A 26,556-nucleotide genomic window follows, 5' to 3' on the forward strand; every position below is an offset into this window, starting at 1 on the left:
GGTCTTTTGGGTTCCCCCTGCCTCTGTAGTTCTGTGACATCATTCCTGCAATTGTGATGAAATAATTGACAAAACTTGATGACTCCATGGGGTGTGAGAAGGTAAGTGGAAGATAGAGAAGTGGAAGATAATGCCAAAATTTTGAGACAGATGCACTTAGTCAAAATGAGGAAATATCAAAGCGAGTAAGTTTACGAGCTGCTCTGGGTCTTCTTAGAGATCAGCTGGAAAGTCCAGCAGCTAGAGATGGAGTGCATTCCTTCTCATCTTATTTGGACTTCACTAGGGACTCTGGTTTTGTCAGTGGTTCCTTTTTTATTTATTTATTTATTTATTTATTTATTTATTTATTTATTTATTTTTTAAGTGTTTGTTTATTCTTGAGGGAGAGAGAGACAGAGTTTGAGCGGGGGAGGGGCAGAGACACAGAATCTGAAGCAGGTTCCAGGCTCTGAGCTGTCAGCACAGAGCCCAACACGGGGCTTGAACTCATGAACAGTGAGATCATAACCCTAGCCAAAATCGGTCGCTTAACAGACTGAGCCACCTAGGTGCCCCATCCGTGGTTCCTTTCTGTCTCTGTCTGTCTGTCTCACTCTCTCTTTTTTTCAGACCAAATATAGAACACAATCAATCAGTTTTGTTGGTATTTAGTTAAATCTTTCATTATAAATATGTATCTATTTGCTCTCATTTTTAATCCAGGTTGCTTAAAACTGTGTTTTGTGCCCCGTTTTAACAAACTGTGTGACATCTATTAAATCTAAATGAGCTAGAATTAAAAACAGTTTTTAGCAGTTTTAAAAATTTATCTTAGGTTGTCTTTCTTTGGAAGTAACACATAGTACTTGAATTCTTAGAACTTTTTCTACATGATTTGAATTCATACTTCTTGATTATGTATCTTGGTAATTGTGCTCATGTTTTTTTCATATATGTAAGCCTTATTATCTGAAATATCATAGCCTTCAAGGAATTATTTTATTTCTTTAGTGTTTAGTTAGTGACCTGACCTTTCATAGATTTCATGAACCAAATGACTGGTAAGATCCTTATAGGGAAAACCAAGTGATTTAATGTTTTAAAAAATCTAGAAAACCCACCTTCAGCAGATTACCACTCTAGGTGCTTGTTGAAATGGTTCCATGTAGCTTGCTGAATATATTTTTATACATTTTTTATTTACAGAACTCAAAACATGCCTGTTTTTAAGGAAGTAAAGGTACAGCTTTTAGAAGATGCAGGCACAGAAAAGGACGCTGTTACTCAGGAGACTAGAACGTCACCCAGTGGAATTGATTCAGCCACAACCGTGGCCGCAGCAACTGCGGCTGCCATTGCAACAGCAGCTCCGCTGATAAAAGTATATATTTTACCCCAGATACTCACAACATCTTTGTGAAATGTAAAATTATTTACTAGGAACTGATTCTACAAGTGATTGTATCCAACTATAGACTAAGGTTGTTCTAGTTGCTCTCACTTTGAAAGAATTTTCCTGTTGGTGGTTGTATATTACCTCAGGCATTGAGACCTACCCGCGACCCCCCCCCCCCCCATGCTGTGATAATGCTAAAGGATCAAGGACTGCCTGGATTTAGCATTGATCCAGGCTCATCCAGGGAGCCCCCAAGTCCTGGGCAACCTGGGACAACTGCTCATCCTTATTTTGGAAAGGCACCCCTAGATTGTCTGTGCCACCCGCCTCAGTTTGCAAATGGGAAAACTGAGAAACAGTTAGAGTGGCACAGGTCCCCGGGCTAATAGGTGGCTGATCTAAGACTAGGATTCCAGGCTGCTGACCTAATTCAGTCTGAGATGAGTGAAGTTTCTAAAGCTAATTTGTTGTGTTATTTGCTTCTTTTTAATTACTATTTCATTTCTGGAATTATAAAAATTCTTTTGTTGCAAATGTGTTATTAATGAGAAAAAAGATCTACTTCAGAATAGCTATCTTTTGCCTTTTATTTCTGTGATTCTAAAAATAAAGGTATAAAATCATCAGAGATTTAGAGAGTAAAAATCCGGTTTGATCATTTTTATTAGAAATCACTTTAAACAACATTTCTAGTAACTGATCTTATTTTTTATATCCTTTGATATTTTGTTATTTTAGGTACAGAGTGATTTGGAAGCAAAAGTCAATTCTGTTACAGAATTACTCAATAAGTTACAGGAGACTGATAAACAGTTACAGCGTGTTACAGAGCAACAAACAAGTATTCAGAATAAACACGAGAAATTACATTGTCATGATCATGAAAAGCAAATGAATGTTTTTATGGAACAGCACATTAGGCATCTTGAAAAATTACAACAGCAACAAATAGATATTCAGGTATCTATAATAAAGCCAGCACACATTTCATGGTTTTTTATCACTTGTGTCCCTAAACTGATATTTGTTGATAATTGCAATAATAGCTCATTAGATTGTTGCAGCTTTAGTTCTTAAATAATGATTTGTTTATTATCACTCTTCCTCTCCATGTGGAGACTTCTCTGCACATTCAAGTTCAAGTATCATTAGTTCTGTAAGACACTTCCTTAGAGTTGGCTTTTCCTTCTTTTGTGGTATTTCTGTTCATACCATTTTTACAATGCTAATATTAGACTGCCATGACTTGTTTACATCAGTGGTTGTTAGCTTGAGAATGTGCATCAGAATCACTTGAAATGCTTTATAAAAATACACATGCTTGTACCTCTCAGGGATTGAGACAGTAGGTCTGAGATGGGACCTGGGAATAGGAAGTTCTGTAATGATTCTGATGAGTAACCAGCCAGTATACACATTGCTTCTGCATTTAATTAATTAAAAGAATGAACATATTTAATTGCCTTTTGAATATGAGGCACGGGGATATTATAAAAAGAAGAGTTATCCTCACAAGGAGCTGATAGTACAGTTTCTTATTTATTTTTGAATTTCTAAGTCCTGGGATAGTACCCCGCACTCAGGGGCTATATATATACACACACATTTTCTTTAAGTGAATGAATGACCTGCACTATAAATGCATTGGTTTTAATTTACTTTTACTTTGTCTAATTAATGTGTAAGTTTAACACTTAAAAAAATTAAAATATCACATTCAGAAGAATACAGAAAAATAAGTTTTTTATAACTCAGTATGTTAACACAGAGTAAACACTAATCTGCTATAATTTTCAAAACTTCTTAATAGAACTTGGCTTGAGCTTTCCATGTAGTTGAAGATTGTATTTTCAGTGGAGTGGTTATGGCCATACAAAGTAAGGTTTTAGTAAGTACTACATGCACAACTAAGATTCTGTGTGCAGCATGGTGTCTCATGAGAAGCTAGGAGTGGGTCTATTAGAAGACTGGTCTTCAGTCTGCAAATAACTGCACTTCTCTGAGCCTTGATTTCTTTACTCAGAAAAACCTTTTATTTATTTATTTTTTTGTTCAGGGTAAAATGAGATGACAGATTTGAAAAGCACATTGATTTCTTAAGGAAAGGGTCCTACTTGTCTTCATTATATGCCTGTCTGCCATTTATCTAGTCTTCCATAAATAATAAATTGCTTCTGCATTTAATTTGGAAGAATGGGATCTTTTCTAATTCAGACATCTTATTTATAAAGCGTCTAATTACAGAGAAAGTTGAAGTTTTAGTGACATACTAGGTACATTAGTAATTCGATAAATGCTTCATGAAATGAAATTTGTTGAGTCTGTCCCATATGTTTTACGTAGAGAGATGTCTACACATTTTTAAGAATTCTGTAAAACTGTAAGTCTTGTTAGGTTTTCCTTTACCTGGTATGAGACCCTCTTTTGAAATTAGTTTTATTAGGTAAGATACATACACATTCCAGGTATTTTAATAAATAGTACTGAAAACAGCTGTCCTTGTAGTTCCTGTTTATATTTAAATGCATATGTTATTGTTGCTGCTGCTAATTTGAGTGTCTACTAGCAATGTTTTTTAATCCTTCAAACAAAATCATGCAGGATATAAAAGATGAGATATTTTGGTTTGAAATTCTCTGGCTGAAGTAGAGGTCTAGGGCTCCTTCCTTTTGGTCATCTCCTAGCATGCCTCAGTGGCTCCTGAGCCATCTCAGAAGTAGAAAGGAGGAAACTGAGGTTTAGAATGATTAAATAAAATGAATAAGGTCACACCACAGAGCCAGGCTTAACCCAGTGACATCACTGCTGCAGTGCGTAACTGCATGTAATATATGTATTTTTATTGCTTATTAAATCTAATACATTTTTTCAAGTCCTCTAGTAAGTTTTAATGTAGTCTGTCATCTAGCTCTTTTAAATGGTATTTGAAATTGATCAAATAATTTTATGTCTCCTAGACTCATTTCATTAGTGCTGCACTCAAGACCAGTAGTTTTCAGCCTGTTAGTATGCCTCCTTCCAGAGTGATGGAAAAGTATTCTGTACAACCAGACTATTCTGATCTTGGTAGCAGTAATCTGTCTTCACATAACACATTTGCTTCCAGACAAGGTAAAAATATGTAGTTCTCTGTGAATAAAACATATTAGCTATGAATTTTCTTTATAGAATGGCAGCCAAAAACTTGTTTACTAGGTGGTGGAAGACTAAGTCTTCATTCTACAAAATTAGTTCTTGTGAGTTAATTTTTTTGTCATTTGAGAACTTGTTCAGTCAAATTAGGGGTCACGTCCTACTGTATGGTTTTAATTAATAACCTTCATAAATTGTCAGAAGCACTTACAAGTTGAGAAAAATTCATTTGTCTAGTATCACAAATGCTTGTAATCAATTTTCCAATTCCCTAACTGCATATTTACTCTTTTTATTGATTCTTTCAGGAGAGAAACCACCTTACTACAATAATAAGCTATTTCTAATTATTTTCACAGTTAGTAATAGAATTTAAAAAATCTTTGTTTATAGTAACAACAAAGGAATGCATAACCAATTTGTATTAAAGCTCTGGAATTTAAAATAAGTGAATAAATATGTTTCTAAATTATTGATATTTGAATAATGAATTAATGGAAATCAAGGGCTATCCCTTTTATGATACACAGATCCATGTAGTACAATATCCTCAACATTTGATACGTTAGACCATTGTTGTATTATAGGCGCATTAAAGACTCCTTAGACTTGTAAGCTGCTCTATATTTTTCCACAAATGAGTGGTCCTTACAAAACTGTTGTGAAAGTAGTATGAATCAATTTTTAAGTTGTGAAGTGAGGAAGATGAAGCACAGAAAGGTTATGACTTGCCTGCTTCTGGTCACCTGACTTGAGGGTGAGTTTGTCTATTTGGCCAGAACTCAGGTTTCAGTATGAACCAGCTACATGCTTTCAAAAGAAGTGGACATTTCATTCTCCGTTCTGGAGAATTACTTGCTCATAATTTTGCTTTTTAGACTTGAGTTTTATTTTTTTTTTTTAATGTTTATTTATTTATTTTTTTGAGACAGAGAGAGACACAGCATGAGCAGGGAAGGGGCAGAGATAGAGGGAGACACAGAATGTGAAGCAGGCTCCAGGCTCTGAGCTGTCAGCACAGAGCCCGACGCGGGGCTCGAACTCATGAACTGTGAGATCGTGACCTGAGCCGAAGTCAGACGCTTAACCGACTGAACCACCCAGGGGCCCCTAGACTTGAGTTTTAAAGGAAAAATGCATGTTTTATTGGTTGTCTTTCTTTGTATATTTTAGTGACAGTAAAAGAAAATTTTAAAAAATGAGTAAATGTAAACTTAAACTTTCTATTTTTATTTTTTAACATTTTTAACTTATTTTATATACTTATTTTTTTCAATTTTTTTAAATGTTTATTTTTGAGAGAGAGAGAGAGAGCGAGCATGAGTGGGGGAAGGGCAGAGGAAGAGGGAGACAGAATCCAAAACAGGCTCCAGACTCTGAGCTGTCAGCACAGAGCCCGATGCGGGGCTCTAACTCAGACCGGATTGGGAGATCATGATCCCAGCCAAAGTCAGATGTTTAACCAACAGAGCTACCCAGGCGTCTTTACTTATTATTATTATTATTATTATTATTATTATTATTTATTTTATTTTATTTTTTTTAGAGAGAAAGAGCATGAGTAGGGGAAAGGGACAAAGGGAGAGAGAGACAATCTTAAGTAGGCTGCACACTCAGCGGGAGCTGACTCGGGGCTTGGTCCCACAACTCTGGGATCATGACCTGAGCAGAAATTAAGAGGTATTATATGCTGAACTGACTGAGCCACCCAGGTGCCCAAACTTTTTATTTTTCAATACTTTTTCTTGGGCGTACATTATTTTTATGTACTGCAGTTGTAGCATAAATATAATTTTGTACTGCTTTTTACTAGCATATCAAAAGTATTTCCCATGTTTTACATAATCATCTTCATAATATTAATTTTTAATGATGAAAGGATAGTTTATTGTAAACACAATTTACTTAACAGTTATTGGACATTCAGGCAGATTTTAGAGTTTTTTCCTTATAAATAATACTGTGATGAAGTCATCATATATGTAATGTCATTCTTTTAGGTTGTGTCCTCAGGATAAATTCCCAAGAGTAAGATTACTAGATCAAAGTGTATAAAAACTTCAAGACTTCCTATACTTAGTGCCAGATGGTTTTATTAGTTTTCATGCCAGGAGCAGTGTCTGGCTATGCCATTTCACTACAGCTTAAATAGTACTGCATGTTGTCATATTGTTTTTTTTTTTTTTTTTTGTTTATTAGCTGTAAGTGTAAAATGTTTATAGCCTTTATTTCTTTTGATTTCTAGTGAGGATGGAGTTATTTCTATTTACTTATAATTTGTATATCCTATATAATTTGCTTTATTTTTAAAATATGGGGAAGAGTAACACTCTACAAAATTGTTCTTTTTAAAATAAGTTGAATTTATTTCCTTTATTTTCTTTTAAAGCACCTTCTAGAGATGTTGAAGATACGGGTTTTGATAAACAGAAATCTCCATTGGAGACACCAGCACCTCGAAGGTTTGCTCCTATACCGGTTTCAAAGGATGATAAGATCTCAAAGAGGGGAAATCCCATGGAAGAAAAAGAAAATATGGAGACAGTAGGTCATTCAGGTAATAAAACAATCATGACTAGCATCCACTACTTTATCTAGACCTACCTCAAATTAGAAACAGATTTCCACACCCCTGATTTTATAATTCTCTTATGCACCAAGTAGTGATGATAGTAGGAATTCTATTTTCAGTATTTCTCTTTAAATGATACTTACTGGGCAAATCAAGCTTCTTTAGATTCTTTGTAGAAGGAGTTGGAGATACATGTTTATAATTATTCTGATTATTTTCAACAGGTTATTACTTAAGCCTTTAATGAATAAGTTTTATTATTAATAAAAATGATACTTTACTAAAGGTAAGGCTGATCATCAGAGCATGTTTTCTTATATTGTTAGGTGTGAATTTCAGTAGTGAAACTCAGAGAAATTTACATTTATTACTGTGTTCAGTTGGAAAAAGTGTTAAGGTACTAAGTATTTAATAGCAAACAAGAACTTTATTTTATTATTTTTTTTAAAGGTTATCTATTTTGAGAGACAGAGAGAGAGACAGCACGAGTGGTGGGGGGGGTGGGCAGAGAGAGAGGGAATGAGAGAATCCTACGCAGGCTCTGCTGACAGCATGGGGCCTGATGCCAGGCTCCATCTCAGGAACCATGACATCATGACCTGAGCCAAAATTGAGTTGGACGCTTAACTGACTGAGCCATTAGTCACCCCAGACAAGAACTTTTATAAGTGACCTGAAATAATAATTTGTTACAGACCCTTAAAATAAAGCCCTTCTAGTAAAAGTAAGTGAAAATGTTAAATATAAGCTTTTATTCTGGGAATCACTTAAATGCATTCAAGCCTTGTCTTGGATGCATTTAAAGAGTTTTAAAGATACTAAAATCTTTGCTAAACTAGCTTTACCAAAAGATAAAAGTTGTTATGTAGTCTCATTAAAGATGAGACTAACAGAGAGATTCAACTAACAGTTGCTGTAAAGAAACAGTCAAAGGTGTGCCTGGGTGGCTCTGTCCATTAAGTGTCCGACTTTGGCTCAGGTCATGATCTCACGGCTAGTGAGTTTGAGCCCCATGTCAGGCTCAGTGCTGACAGATCAGAGTGTGGAGGCTGCTTCGGATTCTGTGTCCTCCTCTCTCTCTGCCCCTACCCTACTCATACTCTGTCTCTGTCTCCCAAAAATAAATAAACATTAAAAAAATTTTTTTAAAGCAGTCAAATCTCCCTTTAACTCTTGATAAAAATCTTACAATTTACTGGGCTTTGTGATGATGATATGTCTCATTCAAATTCCTTTTTTCTGTGATAGAAATAAATTCAGGCCTGAATTTTAAACAGTGTAGTTTTCATGAGTTATAAATATTTGGTTTGACTTGATGAGTGTATTTAAAGCCTACAAACATATGTGAGCTCTTATATATAAAAAAAAAATGAATTAGTACTTTAAATATAATACTGTATTTCTCTTATTGTAGGAAATGTAAGACTATTGGAACAGATTTTGAATAACCATGATTCTTCGACAAGAAAAAGTGAATCTTCAGATAAAACCTTACTAAATAGGTCAAAAACAGAATGGAATCCTGAGAGCAGAGACAGGTAAACAAGACATTAGAATAAAAACTATATTGAAAAGAACTTTATTTCTAAAATGTCTTTAGGAATTTTGAAAAATGTATAGCATTGCTTTTAATTTTTTTTAATGTTTATTTATTTTTGAGAGAGAGAGAAAGAGAGAGAGCGAGCAAGCACAAGTCGGGGAGGGGCAGAGAGAGAGAGAGAGAGGGAGACACAGAATCCTAAGCAGGCTCCAGGCTCTGAGCTGTCAGTACGGAGCCCGACACAGGGCTCGAACCCACGAACCTGGAGATCATGACCTGGGCCGAAGCTGGACGCCTAACTGACTGAACCACCCAGGTGCCCCGTTGTATAGCATTGCTTTTAAAAGTAATCTTAGATTTACGATTTTCTGCTGCTATCATATCTAGCCCTTTTCTATACTATAGGTATAAAATGAATGTATCTAATTTTCTCAAAATGCAGATTATTTTTTTTAATGTTTATTTATTTTTGACAGAGAGAGAGAGAGAGAGAGCGAGAGCAAGCACACACAAGCAGGGGAAGTACAGAGAGAGAGGGAGACACAGAATCTGAAGCAGGCTCAGCTGTCAGCATAGAGCCTGACTGGGCTTAAACTCAAGAACTGTGAGATCATGACCTGAGCCAAAGTAGGACACTTAACCGACTGAGCCATCCAGGCGCCCCCAGATTTCTTTTTTTTTTTTTTTAATGTTTTTTTTTTTTTTTTAATGTTTGTTTATTTTTGAGAGACAGAGACAGAGTGTGAGCAGGGGAGGGGCAGAGAGAGGGAGTCACAGAATCCGAAGCAGGCTCCAGGCTCCGAGCTGTCAGCACAGAGCCCGACGGGAGGCTCAAACTCACTAACTGTGAGATCATGACTTGAGCCAAAGTCAGACACTTAACCAACTGAGCCACCCAGGTGCCCCTACCCCCAGATTAATTTCTAATGAATGCAGATTATTTATTTCTGATGAAATGATATATGAGATTTGCTTCAAAAATAATCCATTGTGGGGTAGAGGAAACTGGATTGGGAGTATGGATGAAATGAGGATAGCCATGAGTGAATGGTTAATGTAGATAGGGATATATGGAGCTCATCATACTATTCTTTGTACTTTTGTGTCTGTCTGAAATTTTACATAGTAGTTTTTAAAAAATCAAGTAAATCTAGGTCATGATAATTTTATTTATCTTGAGTATCATGGAAACTATAGTAATAAACAGCCACATTTTTAGTATTTTCATGTGAAGACAGTGTACAGTTTTAGGCCATTTGCTTTTGATGTAATTACTGATAAAAGATTTATGTCTGCCTTGTTGCTATGTGTTTTCTATATGTCCTAGGTCTTTTTATTTTATTCTACTATTTCTCTCTATTGCCTCCTTTATATAAAATAGATACTAATGTTATTCTCTTGTTTCTTTCACTATACATTTTGAGTTGTTTTCTGAGTGATTGCCCCAGGGATTACAATTAACATCTTAATTTAAAACAATCTAGTTTGGATCAGTACCCCCAATTTAATTTCAATAGGATTCAAAAGCTTTGTTCCAGTATAACTCCTTCCCTTCCTCTTTTTTTTCTGCTGCTGTTGTAATACATAGTACATCTTTATACATTATAAACCCATCTATAAAGCTTTATAATTATTGCTTTATACAGTTGTTGAAATAAGATAGAAAAAAAGTTAGGAACAAAAATTCATTTTATATTGTTTTTACATTTACCTATATAGTTAACTTTTACCAGTACTCTTTACTTCTTCATATGTATTTGACTTAGTTTCTAGTGTCCTTTTATTTGACCCTGAGAGACTCTCTTTAGTAGGTCCTAAATACTAAAGGGAAATCTGCTAGTGATGAATTCTCTGTTTTGTTTACCTAGGAATGTCTTAATTTATCCTTTACTTTTTTTCAGTATGGTTGACATACAATATTATATTAATTTTTGGTATACAGCATAGTGATTCAGCAGCTCTGTATGTTATGCTGTGCTAACCACAAGGGTAACTATGGTCTGTCATACAGTGCTACTACAATACTATTGTAATATTATAATATTCCCCAAGCTGTACCTTTCATCTCCCTGACTTAGTAATTCCATAATTGAAAGCCTGTACATTTCCCTCCCTTTTACACCTTTTTGCCCATTCCCCTGGCTCCCTCCCGTCTGGCAACCACCAGTGTGTTCCCTGTATTGATGGGTTTGTTTCTTCTTTGTTTATTTGTTTTGTTTTTTAGATTCCACATACAAATGAAATCATATGGTATTTGTCTTTCTCTGACTTACTTCATTTAAAAGAATACCTTCTAGGTCCACCCACGTTGTTGCAAATGGCAAGATCTCATTCTTTTTTATGGCTGAGCAATATTCTAATATTCCATCTTCTTTATGCATTCATCTGTCGATGGACACTTAGGTTGCTTCCATATCTTGGGTATTATGCACTGTAGTAAACACAGGGGTACATATATCTTTTTGAATTAGAGTTGTTATTGTTGTTTTTCCTTTTGGTAAATACCAGTAGTGGAATTACTGGACTATATGGTATTTCTACTTTTAATTTTTTAAGGAACCTTCATATTGTTTTCCACAGTGATTGTACCAATTTACATTCCCACTAACAGTGTCCAAGGGTTTCTTTTTCTCCATGTCCTTGCCAATACTTTTTATTTCTTGTCTTTTTGATACTCACCATTTTGACTGGTGTAAGGTAATAATCTCATTTTGGTTTGCATTTTCATGATGATTAGCAATGTTGAGCATCTTTTCATGTGTTTGTTGGCTATATGTATGTGTTCCTTGGAAAAGTGTCTGTTCAGGTCTTCTGCTTATTTTTTTAGTCAGATTGTTTTTTTGGTGTTGAGTTATATAGATTATTTACATATTTTGGATATTAGCCACTTACCAGATATATCATTTGCAAATACCTTCTCCTATCCAGTAGGTTGCCTTTTCATTTAGTTGATGGTTTCCTTCACTGTGCAGAAGTTTTTTATTTTAGTGTAGCCCCAATAGTTTATTTTTGCTTTTGTTTCCCTTGCCTAAGGAGACATACCTAGAAAAATGTTGCTAAGGTCAACATCAACCATATTACTGCCAATGTTTTCTTTTAGGAGTTTTATGGTGTTAGGTCTCATGTTTAGGTCTTTAATCCATTTTGAGTTTATTTTTGTGCATGGTATAAGAAAGTGGTGCAGTTTCTTTTTTCTGTTTTTTGCATGCAGCTGTCCAGTTTTTCCAGCACTGTTTATTAAAGAAAGTGTCTTCTCCCCCATTTGTATATTCTTACCTCTTTTATCATAGATTAATTGACTATATAAAAGTATGGGCTTATTTCTGGGCTCTCCATTCTATTCCATTGATCTATGTGTTTATTTCTCCTTTACTATTGAAGGGTAGTTTTGCTGGATATAGAATTTTTGCTTGACATTCTTTTTCTTTCAGTGCTTTGAATATGTCAACTCTGCCTTCTGGACTGCAGTGGTTTCTGATACAAAGTCAGCTGTTAATCTTATTGAAGAACCTCTGTATATGATGAGTTATTTTTCTCTTTCTGCTTTCAAGATTCTCCCTCTGTCTTAGGCATGTGACAGTTTGACTCTGATGTATCTTGGTGTGGATCTCTTTGAGTTTATCTTATGTGAAGTTTCTTGAGCTTCTTGGATGAATGGATTAATATTTATTAAATTTGGGGTTTTTTCTGTCATTATTTCTTTATAGAGTTAAATAGTACACATAACCTTTCTCTTCTCTTAGGACTATGTTGTTTGTTGGTATGCTTGATAGTATCTCATAGATATCTGAGGCTCTTAATTTTTCTTCATTCTTTTTCTTCCCCCCCTGTTTCTTAGATTGGATAATCTCTGCCTATCTTCAGGTTCGCTAATTCTTTTTCTGCCTACTCAAACAAATATGCTGTTTGGTCCCTCTAGTGAATTTTACATTTTAGTTTTTGTATTTTTCAACTCCAGAATTTCTGTTTAGGTTTTTATTTCTTTGTTTAAAATAGTTTCTATCTCTTTATTGATATTCTTTATTTGGTAAGATTTCATTCTTATACTTCCCTTTAATTCTTTGAATATAATTTTCCTTTAGTAATAGCTAATATATAGTCCTTGCCTAGGAAGTCCAATATTTGTGATTTCTCAAGAACAGTTTCTGTTAACTATGTTTTTTCCTGTGTACGAGCTATACTTTTTTGTTTCTTTGTGTGTCTCATAACTTTTTGTTGAAAATTGGACATTTCAAATAATACAGTGTGGCAACTCTGAAAATCAGATTCTTCCATCCCCTAGCAATTGTTGTTGCTGTTTTTATTGCAGTTTGTTTAGTGACGAGTTCTGTAAAGCTTGTGGTCTTTGTCATGTGTGGTGGTTCTCTATTTGGTGAGCTAAGTCTGCTAATGATTAGAAAGAGACTTCCTTAACTACCTTGAACCTGTAAGTCTCCCTCTGAGTATCAAGGGGCTCTGTGTGCGTGTGCGTGTATGTGTATGCACACGTGCACACACGCATGGATACACAACATGTGTGAATGCATACATGTGGTATTGGGGCACACCTTCAGTGCTCTGGCACAGAGTCTCAAGGTCAGCCTGACATAAGAGATTAGGCTTTTCTCAGAGCGTGCTTGGGCATTCATGGAGGCCTATATATGCACATGGCCTTCTGGATCCCCAGTTAGGGCTTTTCAAAGCTCCACCATAGATACCCTATACCCCCGAGTTTTAGTCTATTGGCATTCCTTGTTTACCTCAACTGCTATAGCCACCTTGGGCAGCTAAGATGTTAAACAGTTGCTACTATTTTCAAAAATTGACCTGGCATTAGGGCTTCTCACTGAACTAGCTCTGAGTCTGGGAAAATAAATCCTGTGAATGGCACTTTTTGAGGAGCTCCAAACCTGTTCTGCCCTTTTGAGTGGTGGTTAGGCTGTTGTTTTTCACAGCTAGAGGGGTGATAAAGCTGATTTTCAAGGCTACCACAGAGTTAAGGAAAGGGTCTTAGAATGAAGCATAAATGCCATAAAAAATGCCATAAAGCTTGCTGTTCTTACCGAGAGTCAGCCGTTTTCTTGATGAAATGTTCCTTGAGTTGTTGCAAGCCTTTGTTTAATTTCCAGAGTTCTGAAAAAGCTGATTTTGACCATTTTTGTCTGTGTTCTCTTTGCTTTTATGGAGGAGTGGTCTTTTAGAGGTTCGTACTCTACCCTGCTGCTCTTTTCCTACTAAACCAGTCTGGTCTGAGTAATTTTGTGTCTTGTGATTTTCTGTGTTTCATATGTTTAATCACTTGACTGATTAATTTCATTTTACTATTTAATGGAACACCATTTACCATTTAATGGAACTGTATAACTAAGAATGCATCAAAGATTTATGTCTTCAAATGTTTGCTGAATTTATGACAATTTAGGAAACTCTATTTTTAAATCTTTCATAGCATTGACACTCTCTCCTCTCAAAGATTTCCTTCCTGTGAAGAACTAGGAGCAGCTAAATTGACTGTGCAGAGGTCTGATGATTTTCTTCATGATCCTGGCCAAAAGAGGAAAGAAACAAATGGCACAGTCCAGGTAAAGTGGGAACAAGATATTAAAATTGATGAGGAATAGAAAGGTAAAAATTATGAAGAAATATAAAAGTTATCAGGACAGAAAGCAAGCAGAAGGATGAAGACAAGGCACTGAAAAAGATAGGCCAGCCCCGGCTTTTCTCTTTACAAAACTTTTCCAGAAGCCCTAAGTGATGTCTACTTATAGCCCTTTGCCAGGAATGCTACATGGCCACTGCTAGCTTTCCACCTTCTGTTGGAGAGGGCAAAAGGGAGAAAGAGAACTGTGAATGACCTTTGTTTTTCTGGTCCAAAGTGTCTGGCATGCTTACCTAGTGCCAACTTGCTCTTACTTTGTTTTTGCTTTCTTTCCCAGATACAACTTTTATTGGCCACTGGACTGCCCAGCACTTCTATAGACTTACCAGCCCTATTTCACTTAACATTCACATTAATACTTCCAAATGGAAAGAAACCTTAATTACCAATTTTATTTTTTAATTTTAATTTTTAATTACAGTATAGTTGACATTCAATATTATATTAGTTTCAGGAGTACAATATAGTGGCTCAACAAATAGACAGTATGAAATGCTAACCATAAGTGTAGTTACTTATGCCAAGTACTTGTTTTATAGCTCTTGAGTTTGACACATGGAGTCCCTAGACTGTATTGGCATAGTGTATGGCCCCAACTATAGCAAGAGCTCTTGCTTGCATTAAAATAATTAGTATGAACTTTATATAGTAACATGTTTGCCTTTTTCCTTTAAGCCAAAAGAGTCTCTGATTATGTCAAGACTTGCTGATCTTCCACAGAATTCCATTAAGCTTCAAACAACCAATAACAGATCTGTCTTGAAAGATGCTGAGAAGATTTTGAGAGGAGTACAAAACAATAAAAAAGTCCTTGAAGAAAACCTGGAAGCTATTATTCGTGCAAAGGATGGAGCTGCCATGTATTCATTTATCAATGCTCTATCTACTAACAGGTAAGACAGGGTGTTGGCATCCCAAGATTATTTGTGAAACTGCCAGTTTCTTAAGTTTTTTCTATGCATTTCATTTTGCTTAATGTGTTTCAGTGTTTTGAAAAGGTTCTTTATTTCCTTTGATGATGTGGACTCATTATAAAGTTGGTATTTAGATATCTAGCTGTTGCTATTACTTTTTACAGATGTGAAATTTTCCCTTTTTTTTCTTTCTTTGGTATATATCTTTTGGGACCTATTCAAGCATCCTTCAAACATTTGGTGAAAACTAATAACGTTGCTTTTTTTTTTTTTCCAAATGAAGCCTATTGGGCTACACAGTAGATTCAAAACTAGATAAGAGATCTGATCTCGGCTCTATTCTTAGAATATTAAATGCTAATTTAAGACCATTATTTTTTCTCTTTTATAGAGAGATGTTAGAGAAGATCCGCATCAGAAAGACAGTAGATGAGTGGATTAAGACTATTTCTGCAGAAATTCAGGTAGGTTTTGGAAAAAACAGAATTAGGTGAATTCTCAGATAATTTCCAAGTATCATACTTACTCTCAAAATATTCCTTATATAGAAGTCTGCTTATAATTTTTAATTTCATTGTTACTCTTTACTTAATAATGAGTCTCATTTTACTTATTAGCAAGTGCTTTTTCTCGTAAATTATATAGCTCTTATCTGGAAAATTGTTGGACAATCACGAAAATATGAGCAATTTGAAAGAAAATTTAGCAAAAGCATTTAGAAATAAAAAAGTATACTTACAAAAACATTTCGAGACCACAGATGTAGAAGCATTGACTTGACAAAGTAAAAACACCAAAGTTATTTAAAGGGAAAATACTACACAAGATTTCTTAGGTTTCTAAGTTTACAGGAGTCAGTTCCAGATGAAAAAGGCCCTACTTTCTCACCTCCCAAAGCTCACAGTGTATTTTCAGACATTAGCACTGCAAAAATCAATTAGAGCTTGTTTTCATTAGAGGCTAAGTAATTTAAAGGAAATTTTTAAAATTTTAAATATTTGAGGGGGCATAAGTAGACAAGGTAATCCTGTTATTTTCATCTTGGGGTGCAAAGTGTTTTTTTCTGACTGTAAGATGTGTGTATATGCTTACTCACAATGGTAGCAAGATGAAGTGTCAGTTCGGTTTCCACAGCAATAAATGCTAAAACGTATTTATAAAGTTTGTTGTTTAAGAATGTATATCTCTAATGTTATGAAGAAATGATATTATCTATATGATGCACAAAAAAAAATTGAACTAATAGAAGATTAGGAGATTAGTTTTAGCTGTGTAGACAGCTAGCAATGTATGTTATACTAATACTGTGAATTCATTACAAAGTATGTTCAAATCTTCAAGTGATTTTAGTTTATAAATACTTATTTCAGAGTTGTATTACGAAGTTGTTTACTTTTTTGAAGTTTATTTTTTAAATTTAACTCTTTGAACATTTACTATAGTCCTATGGTTCAAACATCAAAAAATGTAAGATTTGTAATGAAAAGCTGCCTTCCTACTCTTGTACCTCATCTATTTCTCATCCCCCTGCTCCATAAGGCACCAGTCTTTTTGGTTTTCCTTATTCTTCCAGAGAGTTTTTATTCATATATAAGGCAATATAATTAATTTATAAAGCATTTAAATCTGCTAAATTATATTTTTATAATAGAAAATAAATTCTAATACTTTAGATGTGAAACCACTTCTTGGATAGATTTTAAGTAATTTGAATTTTGGTTATGTTAAGGATGAACTGTCAAGAAAAGATTATGAACAAAAGAGATTTGATCAGAAGAATCAAAGGACCAAGAAAGTTCAGAATATGAGTAAAGATGTTAAAACTAACATACAAGACAAAACGGCAAACAATTCTATAATTCAAAGAAAACATTCTCAGAAACAAAAAGAGGAGCATTTTAGAAATCCACTCATGAGGAACATTCCTGCTTCAAACTTACAGAAAGAGAGAAAAGAAGTAAGATCCTACTCTGATTTTGTGACATGAATATTGCATTATAATTGATCATTTCCTTTAAGCTATAAATAATAAAGCAAATATTAAAATGCAACTAAAAATATGAAAGACTATATAAATGTAAACTATCTTTAAACTATTGATATTTAGATTTTGGATATTCATAATGTGGAAAAGCAGTGCACAAAATACATAGTTCCCTCCTTCTTAGATCTCACACTTAGAATCATAGTATTTTAGTTATAGCAGGTATATCTAGAGATCATCTGGTCCAAACGTTAGATTCTCTAGTTTGTGGTACTAAAAATTAGGTTTCATCTTTGTACGTATTTATATGAATATACATATTTTTTGTTTATTTTTCAGTTTAACAAATATGTCTAGTGCCTAGTGGTTGTGAGGTATGATATTCAGTGCTACAGAGGGAACGTTTTTGGCTGCTGTAATTAGGCTGTAACTTTCTTAATGCCAAACATGGATTGTTGGGCACATTAATAAGGCATCTAATTCAATGCTTAGCACCTAGTAGATCTAATTTAGTAAATGCTACCTTATTGTGGCATTTAGATTATGATTGAAGACAGGATTAGGAATGTAGAAAATCACTTAAAGACATGATTTATGTTATCTTATTGTGATTGAATGTATATATTTATACTTATATAAAATGTATTTAAACCTTAGTTTTTGGTGCTGAAAATATGCTTAGTAGTATAAGAACCTTTATGATTTTTGAGTGGATGGTTTTTATACTTAATTTTTATGCCTTTGAAAACCCTGAAATGTTAAAGCTGTAGTGTGAAAACTATACACAGAATTTAAGAGCCATTTAAAGTAGAGGACTTTTCTGACCTGGTCATTCTTATTATAATACGAAAGTGACAAAAGAAAGCTTTAGAAAAATGAGATGTGTTTGATAACCATTTTTTTGGTGAGTCGAATAACTTTGTGTACTTAGGGATTTTTAAAAGCAACCACAGTGATACAAGATGAGGATTATATGTTACAAATTTATGGAAAACCAATTTATCAGGGCCATCGCAGCACTCTTAAAAAAGGACCGTATCTCCGATTTAATTCTCCATCTCCTAAGTCCAAACCCCAGAGACCAAAAGTAATAGAGCAAGTTAAAGGTAAGGAACCTCATTTTTTTGTGGTAAACTTCATTTTTTATTTTATCAGTTTAATACGTAAAGTTAGTTTTTTCTTTTTTTATCATTCCTAAATACAGTTCAAATTATATAATGTTTAGGGATGGAAAACAATTCCTTCTAAGAGAGTAAGAAGAAATAGACCAGTTCAAGGCATAAAATACAAATAAGTGGGAAAAAATGTAGATCAGATTCAAGTCACAAGATAGGAGTAAGTGGGACAAGACAGGATTAAGTGGTAGCTTCATACAAAGCATGATAAAATTTGCATTTATGGGATGATGTCTTGAACAATTTAAATTATAATCTAGGGAAAGTAGACATTTCCTTGAAGGCATTGTTCTATCCCGTTCTTTCTGAAAGAAGAATAGCAGCTGTCTATTATCATAAAAGTGCTTATCGGCATTTTTGCAGTTTTCTTTATTCTCAAAGAACTTTAGGTAGTAAAGGTGAAAAAAAAGGTTTTAGTACTTTTGTATACCACCAAAAAGAACTTCAAAGGTGCCTCTGGCTCAGTCAGTTAAGTATCTGACTCTTGATTTCCACTGAGGTCATGATCTCGTGGTTTGTGGGATCACACCCTATGTTGGGCTCTGTGCTGCACTGATGGAGCGGAGACTGCTTGGGATTCTCTCTCTCTCTCTCTCTCTCTCTTTCTCTTTCTCTCTTTTGCCGCCTCTTTTCATACACTAACTCTCTTTCTGTCTCACAATAAATAAACTTAAAAAAAATTCACTTACTACTGTATGTTTTGACTCACATCTGCCATTTCACTAGTGTATTTAAACATAACTCTTCATTAAACATTGAGTCTGTTGACTTTGGTTACATTTTGAAGTGCCTCAGCTTGTACTTTAGCAGCCAGTAAGCGACTTCAACAATATGCAGTATGATAACTAGTGGATACCAGCTCAGTTTTGTTTCTTACCCTTTCTGGAAGTTGGAGCTGTGGCTTTGCTTTAGTTTTCTGTTCCTTTCATTTCTAAAGGTTAGGTGATCATATATAGGGTGTCAGTTTATCTAGAAATCCTACTGGTGTTATTTAGTAAAGCATATAGCTTATGGATGATATTTACCCTATTTCCTCTTCTTTATTGGGACTTTGCTATTAACTTATATTTGGGCTTTTGAAAGCCATTGCAAAAAGTAACTTGAAGTCTTAAAATACTTAAAATTCCAAAAATAATTTTATTAAGTTACCCTTTTAATGGTAGAAGTGACTGAACCTGTAGAAACATGCTTATCTGCGGGTCTTGCTGTCTGTTATTTTCTCTACCTGGACAGCTTATCCCTCAGAAATGTGCATGGCTTACTCCTGCAGTTCTTTGGATCTCCCCTCTGAGATGTTAGCTCTTCAGAGAGGTCTACCCTGACCATCCTATCCAAAATCGATCTCCTGTACCTCTATGTACCCTTGCCCTGCCTTATTGTTCTTCATAATTGCACTTTTCACAATCTGATGTTATATATATTTTTTTCTTTTTATTTTTTTAAATCTTTACATTTTTTTAATGTTTATTTATTTTTGAGAGAGAGAGAGAGACAGAGTGTGAGCAGAGGAGGGGCAGAGAGAGAGGGAGACACAGAATCTGAAGCAGGCTCCAGGCTCCGAGCTGTCAGCACAGAGCCCGACGCGGGGCTCAAACTCACGAACCACGAGATCATGACCTGAGATGAAGTTGGATGCTCAACCGACTGAGCCACCCAGGAGCCCCTTTTTCCTTTTGCTTTTTATATGCTGCTGCTGCTCTTCTTCTTCTTCTTCTTCTTCTTCTTCTTCTTCTTCTTCTTCTTCTCTGAGCGTAGCTAACACACAATGTTACGTTAGTTTTAGGTGTACATCATGGTGATTTGACAAGTGTATACATTATGCTATGTTCACAAGTGTAGCTACCATCTGTCCTGTTACATCTCAGTGATAGTACCATTGACTATATTCCTTATGTTCTGCCTTTTATTCCCCTGAGTTATTTGTTCCATTACTGGAAGACTGTATTTCCCATTCCCCTTCACTCATTTTGTCCAACCCCCTGTCCACCTCCTCTCTGGAAACTATCAGTGTATTCTCTGTGTTATTATGTGTCTGATTCTGTTTTTTGTTTATGTGTTTGTTTTTAGACTCTGCTTATGAGTGAAATCATATGGTATTTGTCTTTCTCATTCTGAGATATTTCACTTAAAACAATACCCTCTAGGGGCGCCTGGGTGGCTCAGTCGGTTGGGCGTCCGACTTCGGCCCAGGTCACGATCTCACGTCTGTGAGTTCGAGCCCCGCGTCGGGCTCTGTGCTGACAGTGCAGAGCCTGGAGCCTGTTTCAGATTCTGTGTCTCCCTCTCTCTCTGACCCTCCCCCATTCATGCTCTGTCTCTCTCTGTCTCAAAAATAAATAAACGTTAAAAAAAAAAACAAACAAAAAACAATACCCTCTAGGTCCATCCATGTTTTCTCAAATAGCACAAACTCATCCCTTTTTTATGGCTGCATAATATTCCACTATATATATATACATATATATATACACATACACACACACACACACACACACACACACACCCCACACCCCACATCTTTTTTACCCACTTGTTTATCAATGGACACTTGAGTTGCTTCTGTATCTTGGCTATTGTAAATAATGGTGCAGTAAATACAGGAGTACATTTGTCTTTTTGAATTAGTGTTTTTGTTTTCTTTGGATAAAATATACAGTAGTGGAATTATTGGATCATATGGTATTTCTATTTTTTAAATTTCTGAGAAAACTGCATACTGTTTTCCGCAGTGGCTGTACCAGTTTACATTCCCACCAACAGTGCGTGAGGGGTCCTTTTTCTCCACATTTACTTGTTACTTCTTGTGTTTTTATTTTAGCCATCTCACAGGTGTAAGGTGATAATCTTGTTCTAGTTTTGATTTGCATTTCCCTGATGATATTGGCATCTTTTCATGTGTTTATTGGCCACCTGTATGCCTTCTTTAGGAAAATGTCTGATTTTATATTTTTATTTGCTTATCGATTGTTTTCCTTACTAGACTGTAAACTCAGTGAGTACGTTTGGTTTATTCATTACTCTATTTCCTGTGTCTGGGGCAATGCCTAACATATAAAATGCTGAAAAAATTTTAAATGAACATTCAAGAAAAATATTCATTTAATTGAATAAATGAATACTAGACAACAGAATGAAAAAAATATAGATGTGGTACTAAAATGTTTCTTCCTAGGATCATAAATCTATGTTTAACAGTCCAGATGCATAAAATTACTCCCATATTAAAAGAAAAAAGGTAGTAATGTCAGGAGTTTATTTAGAAAATAGTTTATTTTCCTTTATACTTTTACTTTTCTTCACTTTCCTCAGGTTCTGTAGAAATCAGACAAATTTCTAATTTTTTAAGAAATCAGGATTTAGGGGTGCCTGGCTGGCTCAGTTGGAACAGCATGGGACTCATGATTTCAGGGTCGTGAGTTCAAGCCTCAGGATGAGTGTAGGGATTACTAAAAAAAAAAAAAAAAAAAAAAAAAAAACTTAAAAAAAAGAACTCAGGATTTAATGTCTATAGATTTTCATACATAGGAATAGAAAAAGTGTATAATGATATTGACTCCTATAGATTTTAATAGGTATATAATTTGATTATCTGTACATAATTTCAAAGGTTAAAGGCTGGTTATTCAGAATTATGTCATGAGTAAAGATGTAATGAGAAGATGAAAAAAAATCCAATTCCAAATATGATCATTAACTTTTTTGTACCCATAAGGGAAAATATGTAATGGGTTAAATAAATAATACAGTCTGAATATTCTGAATCTTTTACTCAACATTTTTTTCCTAGTCATTGAATCTATCTTGTCATAGTAGTTTAAGAAGTTATTACCTATATTCATTGGTTCAGAAACCATGGCCTGCGAGTCAGCTGCCTGTTCTTTTTTTTGTTTTTTTTTTTAAAGTTTATTTATTTTTGAGAGAGAGAGACAGAGCACCAGCTGGGGAAGGGCAGAGAGAGAGACACAGAATCTGAAGCAGGCTCCACGCTCTAGGCTGTCAGCACAGAGCCCAACACGGACTCAAAACTCATGAACCATGAGATCTTGATGTGAGCCAAAGTCAGACGCTTAACCAACTGAGCCACCCAGGCACCCCCAGCTGCCTGTTCTTATAAATAGTATTGGAAATAGCCACACATTTATTTGTGCATTGCCTATGACTGCTTTCATGCTGTAGTGGCAGAATTGACATGTAGCTGAGACTGCATGGCTCATGAGACTAAAATGTTTACTGTCTGGCCATTTAAGAAAAAGGTTTTGCCAACCCCTGGTTTATATGTTACTTCTATTTGGGAGCCTTGTAACTTTATTATATAGAAGGAGATCTTTCTGTAAAGATCTGTATTTCTAGCTGGCTGGATAGTATATGTTCGAACAATATTTTAAAGTATCTGCCATTGATAATTATTATAGGCACTAAAGTAAAGTCAATAAGAACACAAACTGACTTTTATGCAATGAAACCTGTGAAAATGGATTCTAAATCGCAACACTCCATTCCTATGATGCTGCCTCCTGGTGATCAGCATTACTTGTTCAGCCCAAGCAGAGAAATGCCTACTCTTTCAGGTACACTGGAAGGTCACCTAATTCCTATGGCTATTCTTTTAGGTAAGTCCCAACAAAATACACAGGGTAAATTTTAAATTCTTATCAACAGTGGCAGAACTTTCAAAATGACGTGATAGTCCCTTGCCTTTTCATCTATGTGTTGTATCTGTGGGTAGGGCCTCAGAATGTGTCTTATTTTGTATAATAGCAGTCTCTGAAATAATGGGCTCTCACCAAAGTTTCATTCACAGGAAACATTCCTTTGCTATTTTATAGTACATTGCTATAGATGAAACAAAGCAATAAAATGTTTAGATATGTTCTAGATATTCATAATAATTAAAGAATTCAAACATTCTAAGTAGTTCAGTGTCATGTGTTAGGTGAAGTACTTTAAAGTAAGTTTTATGTACTTTTCAACTAGGCTGTGGTAAGTAAAAATTGTGTGGTTGTGTCTCCTAGGCCAATAGTTGGTTATTTACCTATCTGAGGTCTCTCAGACTCATGACTGTAAAAATTTAACACATCATTTTTGCTCCCACACTAACTCTTAAAATATAGTTAGCAGTTTTTTTTCTTTGGTGTCCTTGCTATTCTTTCTTAATTTTGTTGAATGATTTAAATATGGACATTTTCCAACATAAGAGGGAATTTTTCATTTATGATATTATGGGTTAGTGACATGTCACCTTGGTAGCTGTGCCTGTTCAAACATGCCTTCTGTTAATGTAGTAGCTAATCCTTGCTGTGTGCCAGCTATAGACGTAAGCACTTTATATATACCAATTTATTTAATCTACCCTGTAAAACCCATGGTAATATACCAGTTTTATAGATGAAGGAACCAAGGCACAGAGAAATTAAGTAATTTGTCAAAGGCCACATAACTTGAGTGGAGCTGGGATTCAAACCCAGTCAGTCTGGCTTTATAAAGAGTCTACGCTTCTAAAGAATGTACTGTATTGTCCCTCTTTACTTTGAAATGTAGGAAATAAGTGGAATTTTTGAAGTGAAAGCTAAGTTTCTGACAGCTGTGATAACTACCAAATAGTGGGTATGTGTGCTATTTATTGGTAGTCAATCACTAGTATTTTATTGTTGGTTTTATTTCTGTCCATGGTTGCTCTATGAAGATTTGAGAATAAAAGTAATCCGATGTAATGCACTACATATTACTCGTAGCTCTGTCACTTATAAACAGGTATGACCTTTGACCAATTCTGTTGTTTCTAAACCTATTTCTTCAACTGTGAAATGTGGATAACATGAACACCTCCTAGGCTTATTTTGAGGGCCAGATAGTGTATGTGAAGTGTCTGGCACATATGGGTGCCTGGTAAATGTGAGTCACTGCTGAAGGGAAGCCATGGTGAGTATGTTGACGGTGATGTTAATAGAAGGAGAGATGACTGCAGTTAGCACTCGGTTTTTAGATGAGAATTCAGCCATAAACATCCAGGTTACGTATTTGATTTTACCCTTTATTTCTGAAATGGTCGACGCATCTCTTCCCCAAACTCTTTAGGACAAACCCAAAGTAATAGTGATTCCATGCCACCCACTGGAGTAATTGTAAACAAGCCACACCCTGTAACAGTGACTACTTCTATTCCTCCATCATCTCGAAAAACGGAAACTGGAGTAAAGAAACCTAACATTGCAGTTATAGAAATGAAGTCAGAAAAAAAGGATCCTCCTCAGCTTACCGTACAGGTATGCCAGGGTGCACGAATAGACAATTTTTTTTTTTAATTTTTTTTTAACATTTATTTATTTTTGAGACAGAGAGAGACAGAGCATGAACGGGGGAGGGTCAGAGAGAGGGAGACACAGAATCTGAAACAGGCTCCAGGCTCTGAGCTGTCAGCACAGAGCCCGACGCGGGGCTCGAACCCATGGACCGTGAGATCATGACCTGAGCCAAAGTCGGCCGCTTAACCGACTGAGCCACCCAGGCGCCCCATGAATAGACAATTTTAAGGGAAGAAAATTTAGCACTTAAAATCTGTTACATTGCTTCGTGAAAAATTTGCTTTCATCATGGGCCTTTTGTTCTTTAAAACTATGATACTAACATGATATCTCGATCCTTGTTCTACATGATTTAAGCTACTTGTTCTAAACTAGTGATTCATATCCAGGTGACATGATGATATTCCAAAGGGAACAGTTCAAGAGTGTATTATAATTAATTTTAAAAGAATGAGTATGACTTTAAATATATACAAGATTTGAATGAATAGAAAGGGAACTTATATGTTAAGATTAATTATTCAAGTTTCCATTCTTCCTAAGTTAATATATAATTTAAGTCAAATTGTAATTTTAAAAAGCCCCATCACAAGGCATGAGTTTTATTTTTTTGTCTGTTTTTTTTAGTTTGAACTTAAGGGTCATTTTGATGTTTGATATTATTTAATGATTCGATATATTATTTTATTTGATATTACTTAATGATTATGTAATGACTTGATACTATTTAATGACTTAAGATTTAAGGATCATTTTGATATTTGAACCTGTATAACGAAGTATTTCAGATAATAGCTTTGGTTATTTAAAAAAGAGAGGCTCTGGGTGGCTCAGTCAGCTATGTGTCCTCTTTTTTTTTTTCTAATTTTTATTTAATTTATTTTTTAAATTTACATCCAAGTTTGTTAGCATATATGTGTCCAACTCTTGATCTTGGCTCAGGTCATGATCTCATAGTTCGTGGGATCTAGCCCTGTGTCAAATAAATAAATAAATAAACTTAAAAAAATAAAAAAAAATTTAAAAAAAGAGTCTAGTCTGTGGTAGATACTTCATGTATCAGTGGGCAATAGGATTCTTGTAAGCGGAATATTTTATAATTAGTTAACAATGTGGAAAATAGATCAGTTTAAGACTCTAACCTCTTACTGTATGGCACATGAATTCTAAATAGGCAATAGGTGAAAGTATAACTGTAAAACATAAAAACAACAAAATTAGAAGATAATTGCATGGAATTTTTATCAAGGCTAAAGTTAAGTCTGAATATGAGAAAAGAAAACCTACATATGATAAAAGAATAGATTTGAATCTATAAAATCTAAAACTGAAGTTAATGTAAAAAATTCCGATACAAAAAGGAAAACTACAGTGAGAATAGATGAAAGGAATATGCTAGAAAGGATCAATTTTTAAATCTGAAAACTTGCATAAATTAATAAGAAAGCAGTTGCAAATCTGGAAATATTCAAAGAACATAAATACAGAAAAGGAAATACAGTTTATAACCAAGAAAATGAGTAATTTCAATCTTTCTGGTCACCAAGATAATGCAAATTAAAATAACAATGATATACTTCCATTTAAAAACTTATTACTTAAACAATTATATTATTTAATTGGACAAAGCGGTAAAACATAATTATGTTTTTGATGACATTAATTTTTTAATGTTTATTTTTGAGAGAAAGAGACAGAGAATGTGTGTAGGGGAGACACAGAGAGAGAGGGAGATACAGAATCTGAAGCAGGCTCCAGGCTTCAAGCTGTCAGCAGAGAGCCCCAGGCGGGGCTCAAACTCACGAACCATGAGATCATGACTTGAGCCAAGACCTGAGCCAACTCGGCTGCTTAACCAACTGAGCCACCCAGGCACCCCTGTTTTTGATGACATTAAATAGAACTTGTTTGGGTTGCATTT

The 26,556-nt window shown here is 34.9% G+C and overlaps 1 protein-coding gene across 10 annotated transcripts in view; it reads left to right on the forward strand.

Moving 5' to 3' along the window:
- KIAA0586 (KIAA0586 ortholog) overlaps positions 1-26,556 on the forward strand; it is a 113,370-nt gene that overhangs the window by 11,607 nt on the left and 75,207 nt on the right. For 7 of the 10 annotated variants that reach the window (XM_042943360.1, XM_042943357.1, XM_042943353.1 and 4 more), the window contains exons 5-16: positions 1,189-1,363; positions 2,117-2,338; positions 4,336-4,489; positions 6,900-7,067; positions 8,497-8,620; positions 14,051-14,183; positions 14,936-15,153; positions 15,566-15,638; positions 16,904-17,131; positions 18,090-18,264; positions 22,746-22,943; positions 24,409-24,596. In XM_042943360.1, coding sequence (XP_042799294.1) covers positions 1,189-1,363; positions 2,117-2,338; positions 4,336-4,489; positions 6,900-7,067; positions 8,497-8,620; positions 14,051-14,183; positions 14,936-15,153; positions 15,566-15,638; positions 16,904-17,131; positions 18,090-18,264; positions 22,746-22,943; positions 24,409-24,596 — 2,056 coding nt within the window. Of the gene's footprint in view, positions 1-87; positions 186-1,188; positions 1,364-2,116; positions 2,339-4,335; positions 4,490-6,899; positions 7,068-8,496; positions 8,621-14,050; positions 14,184-14,935; positions 15,154-15,565; positions 15,639-16,903; positions 17,132-18,089; positions 18,265-22,745; positions 22,944-24,408; positions 24,597-26,556 lie in introns of those variants that run through there. The other 3 variants (XM_042943351.1, XM_042943354.1, XM_042943358.1) reach the window with 2 other exon arrangements.

Source organism: Panthera leo, chromosome B3 (assembly GCF_018350215.1).
Source record: "Panthera leo isolate Ple1 chromosome B3, P.leo_Ple1_pat1.1, whole genome shotgun sequence".
Lineage (NCBI taxonomy): Eukaryota > Metazoa > Chordata > Mammalia > Carnivora > Felidae > Panthera > Panthera leo.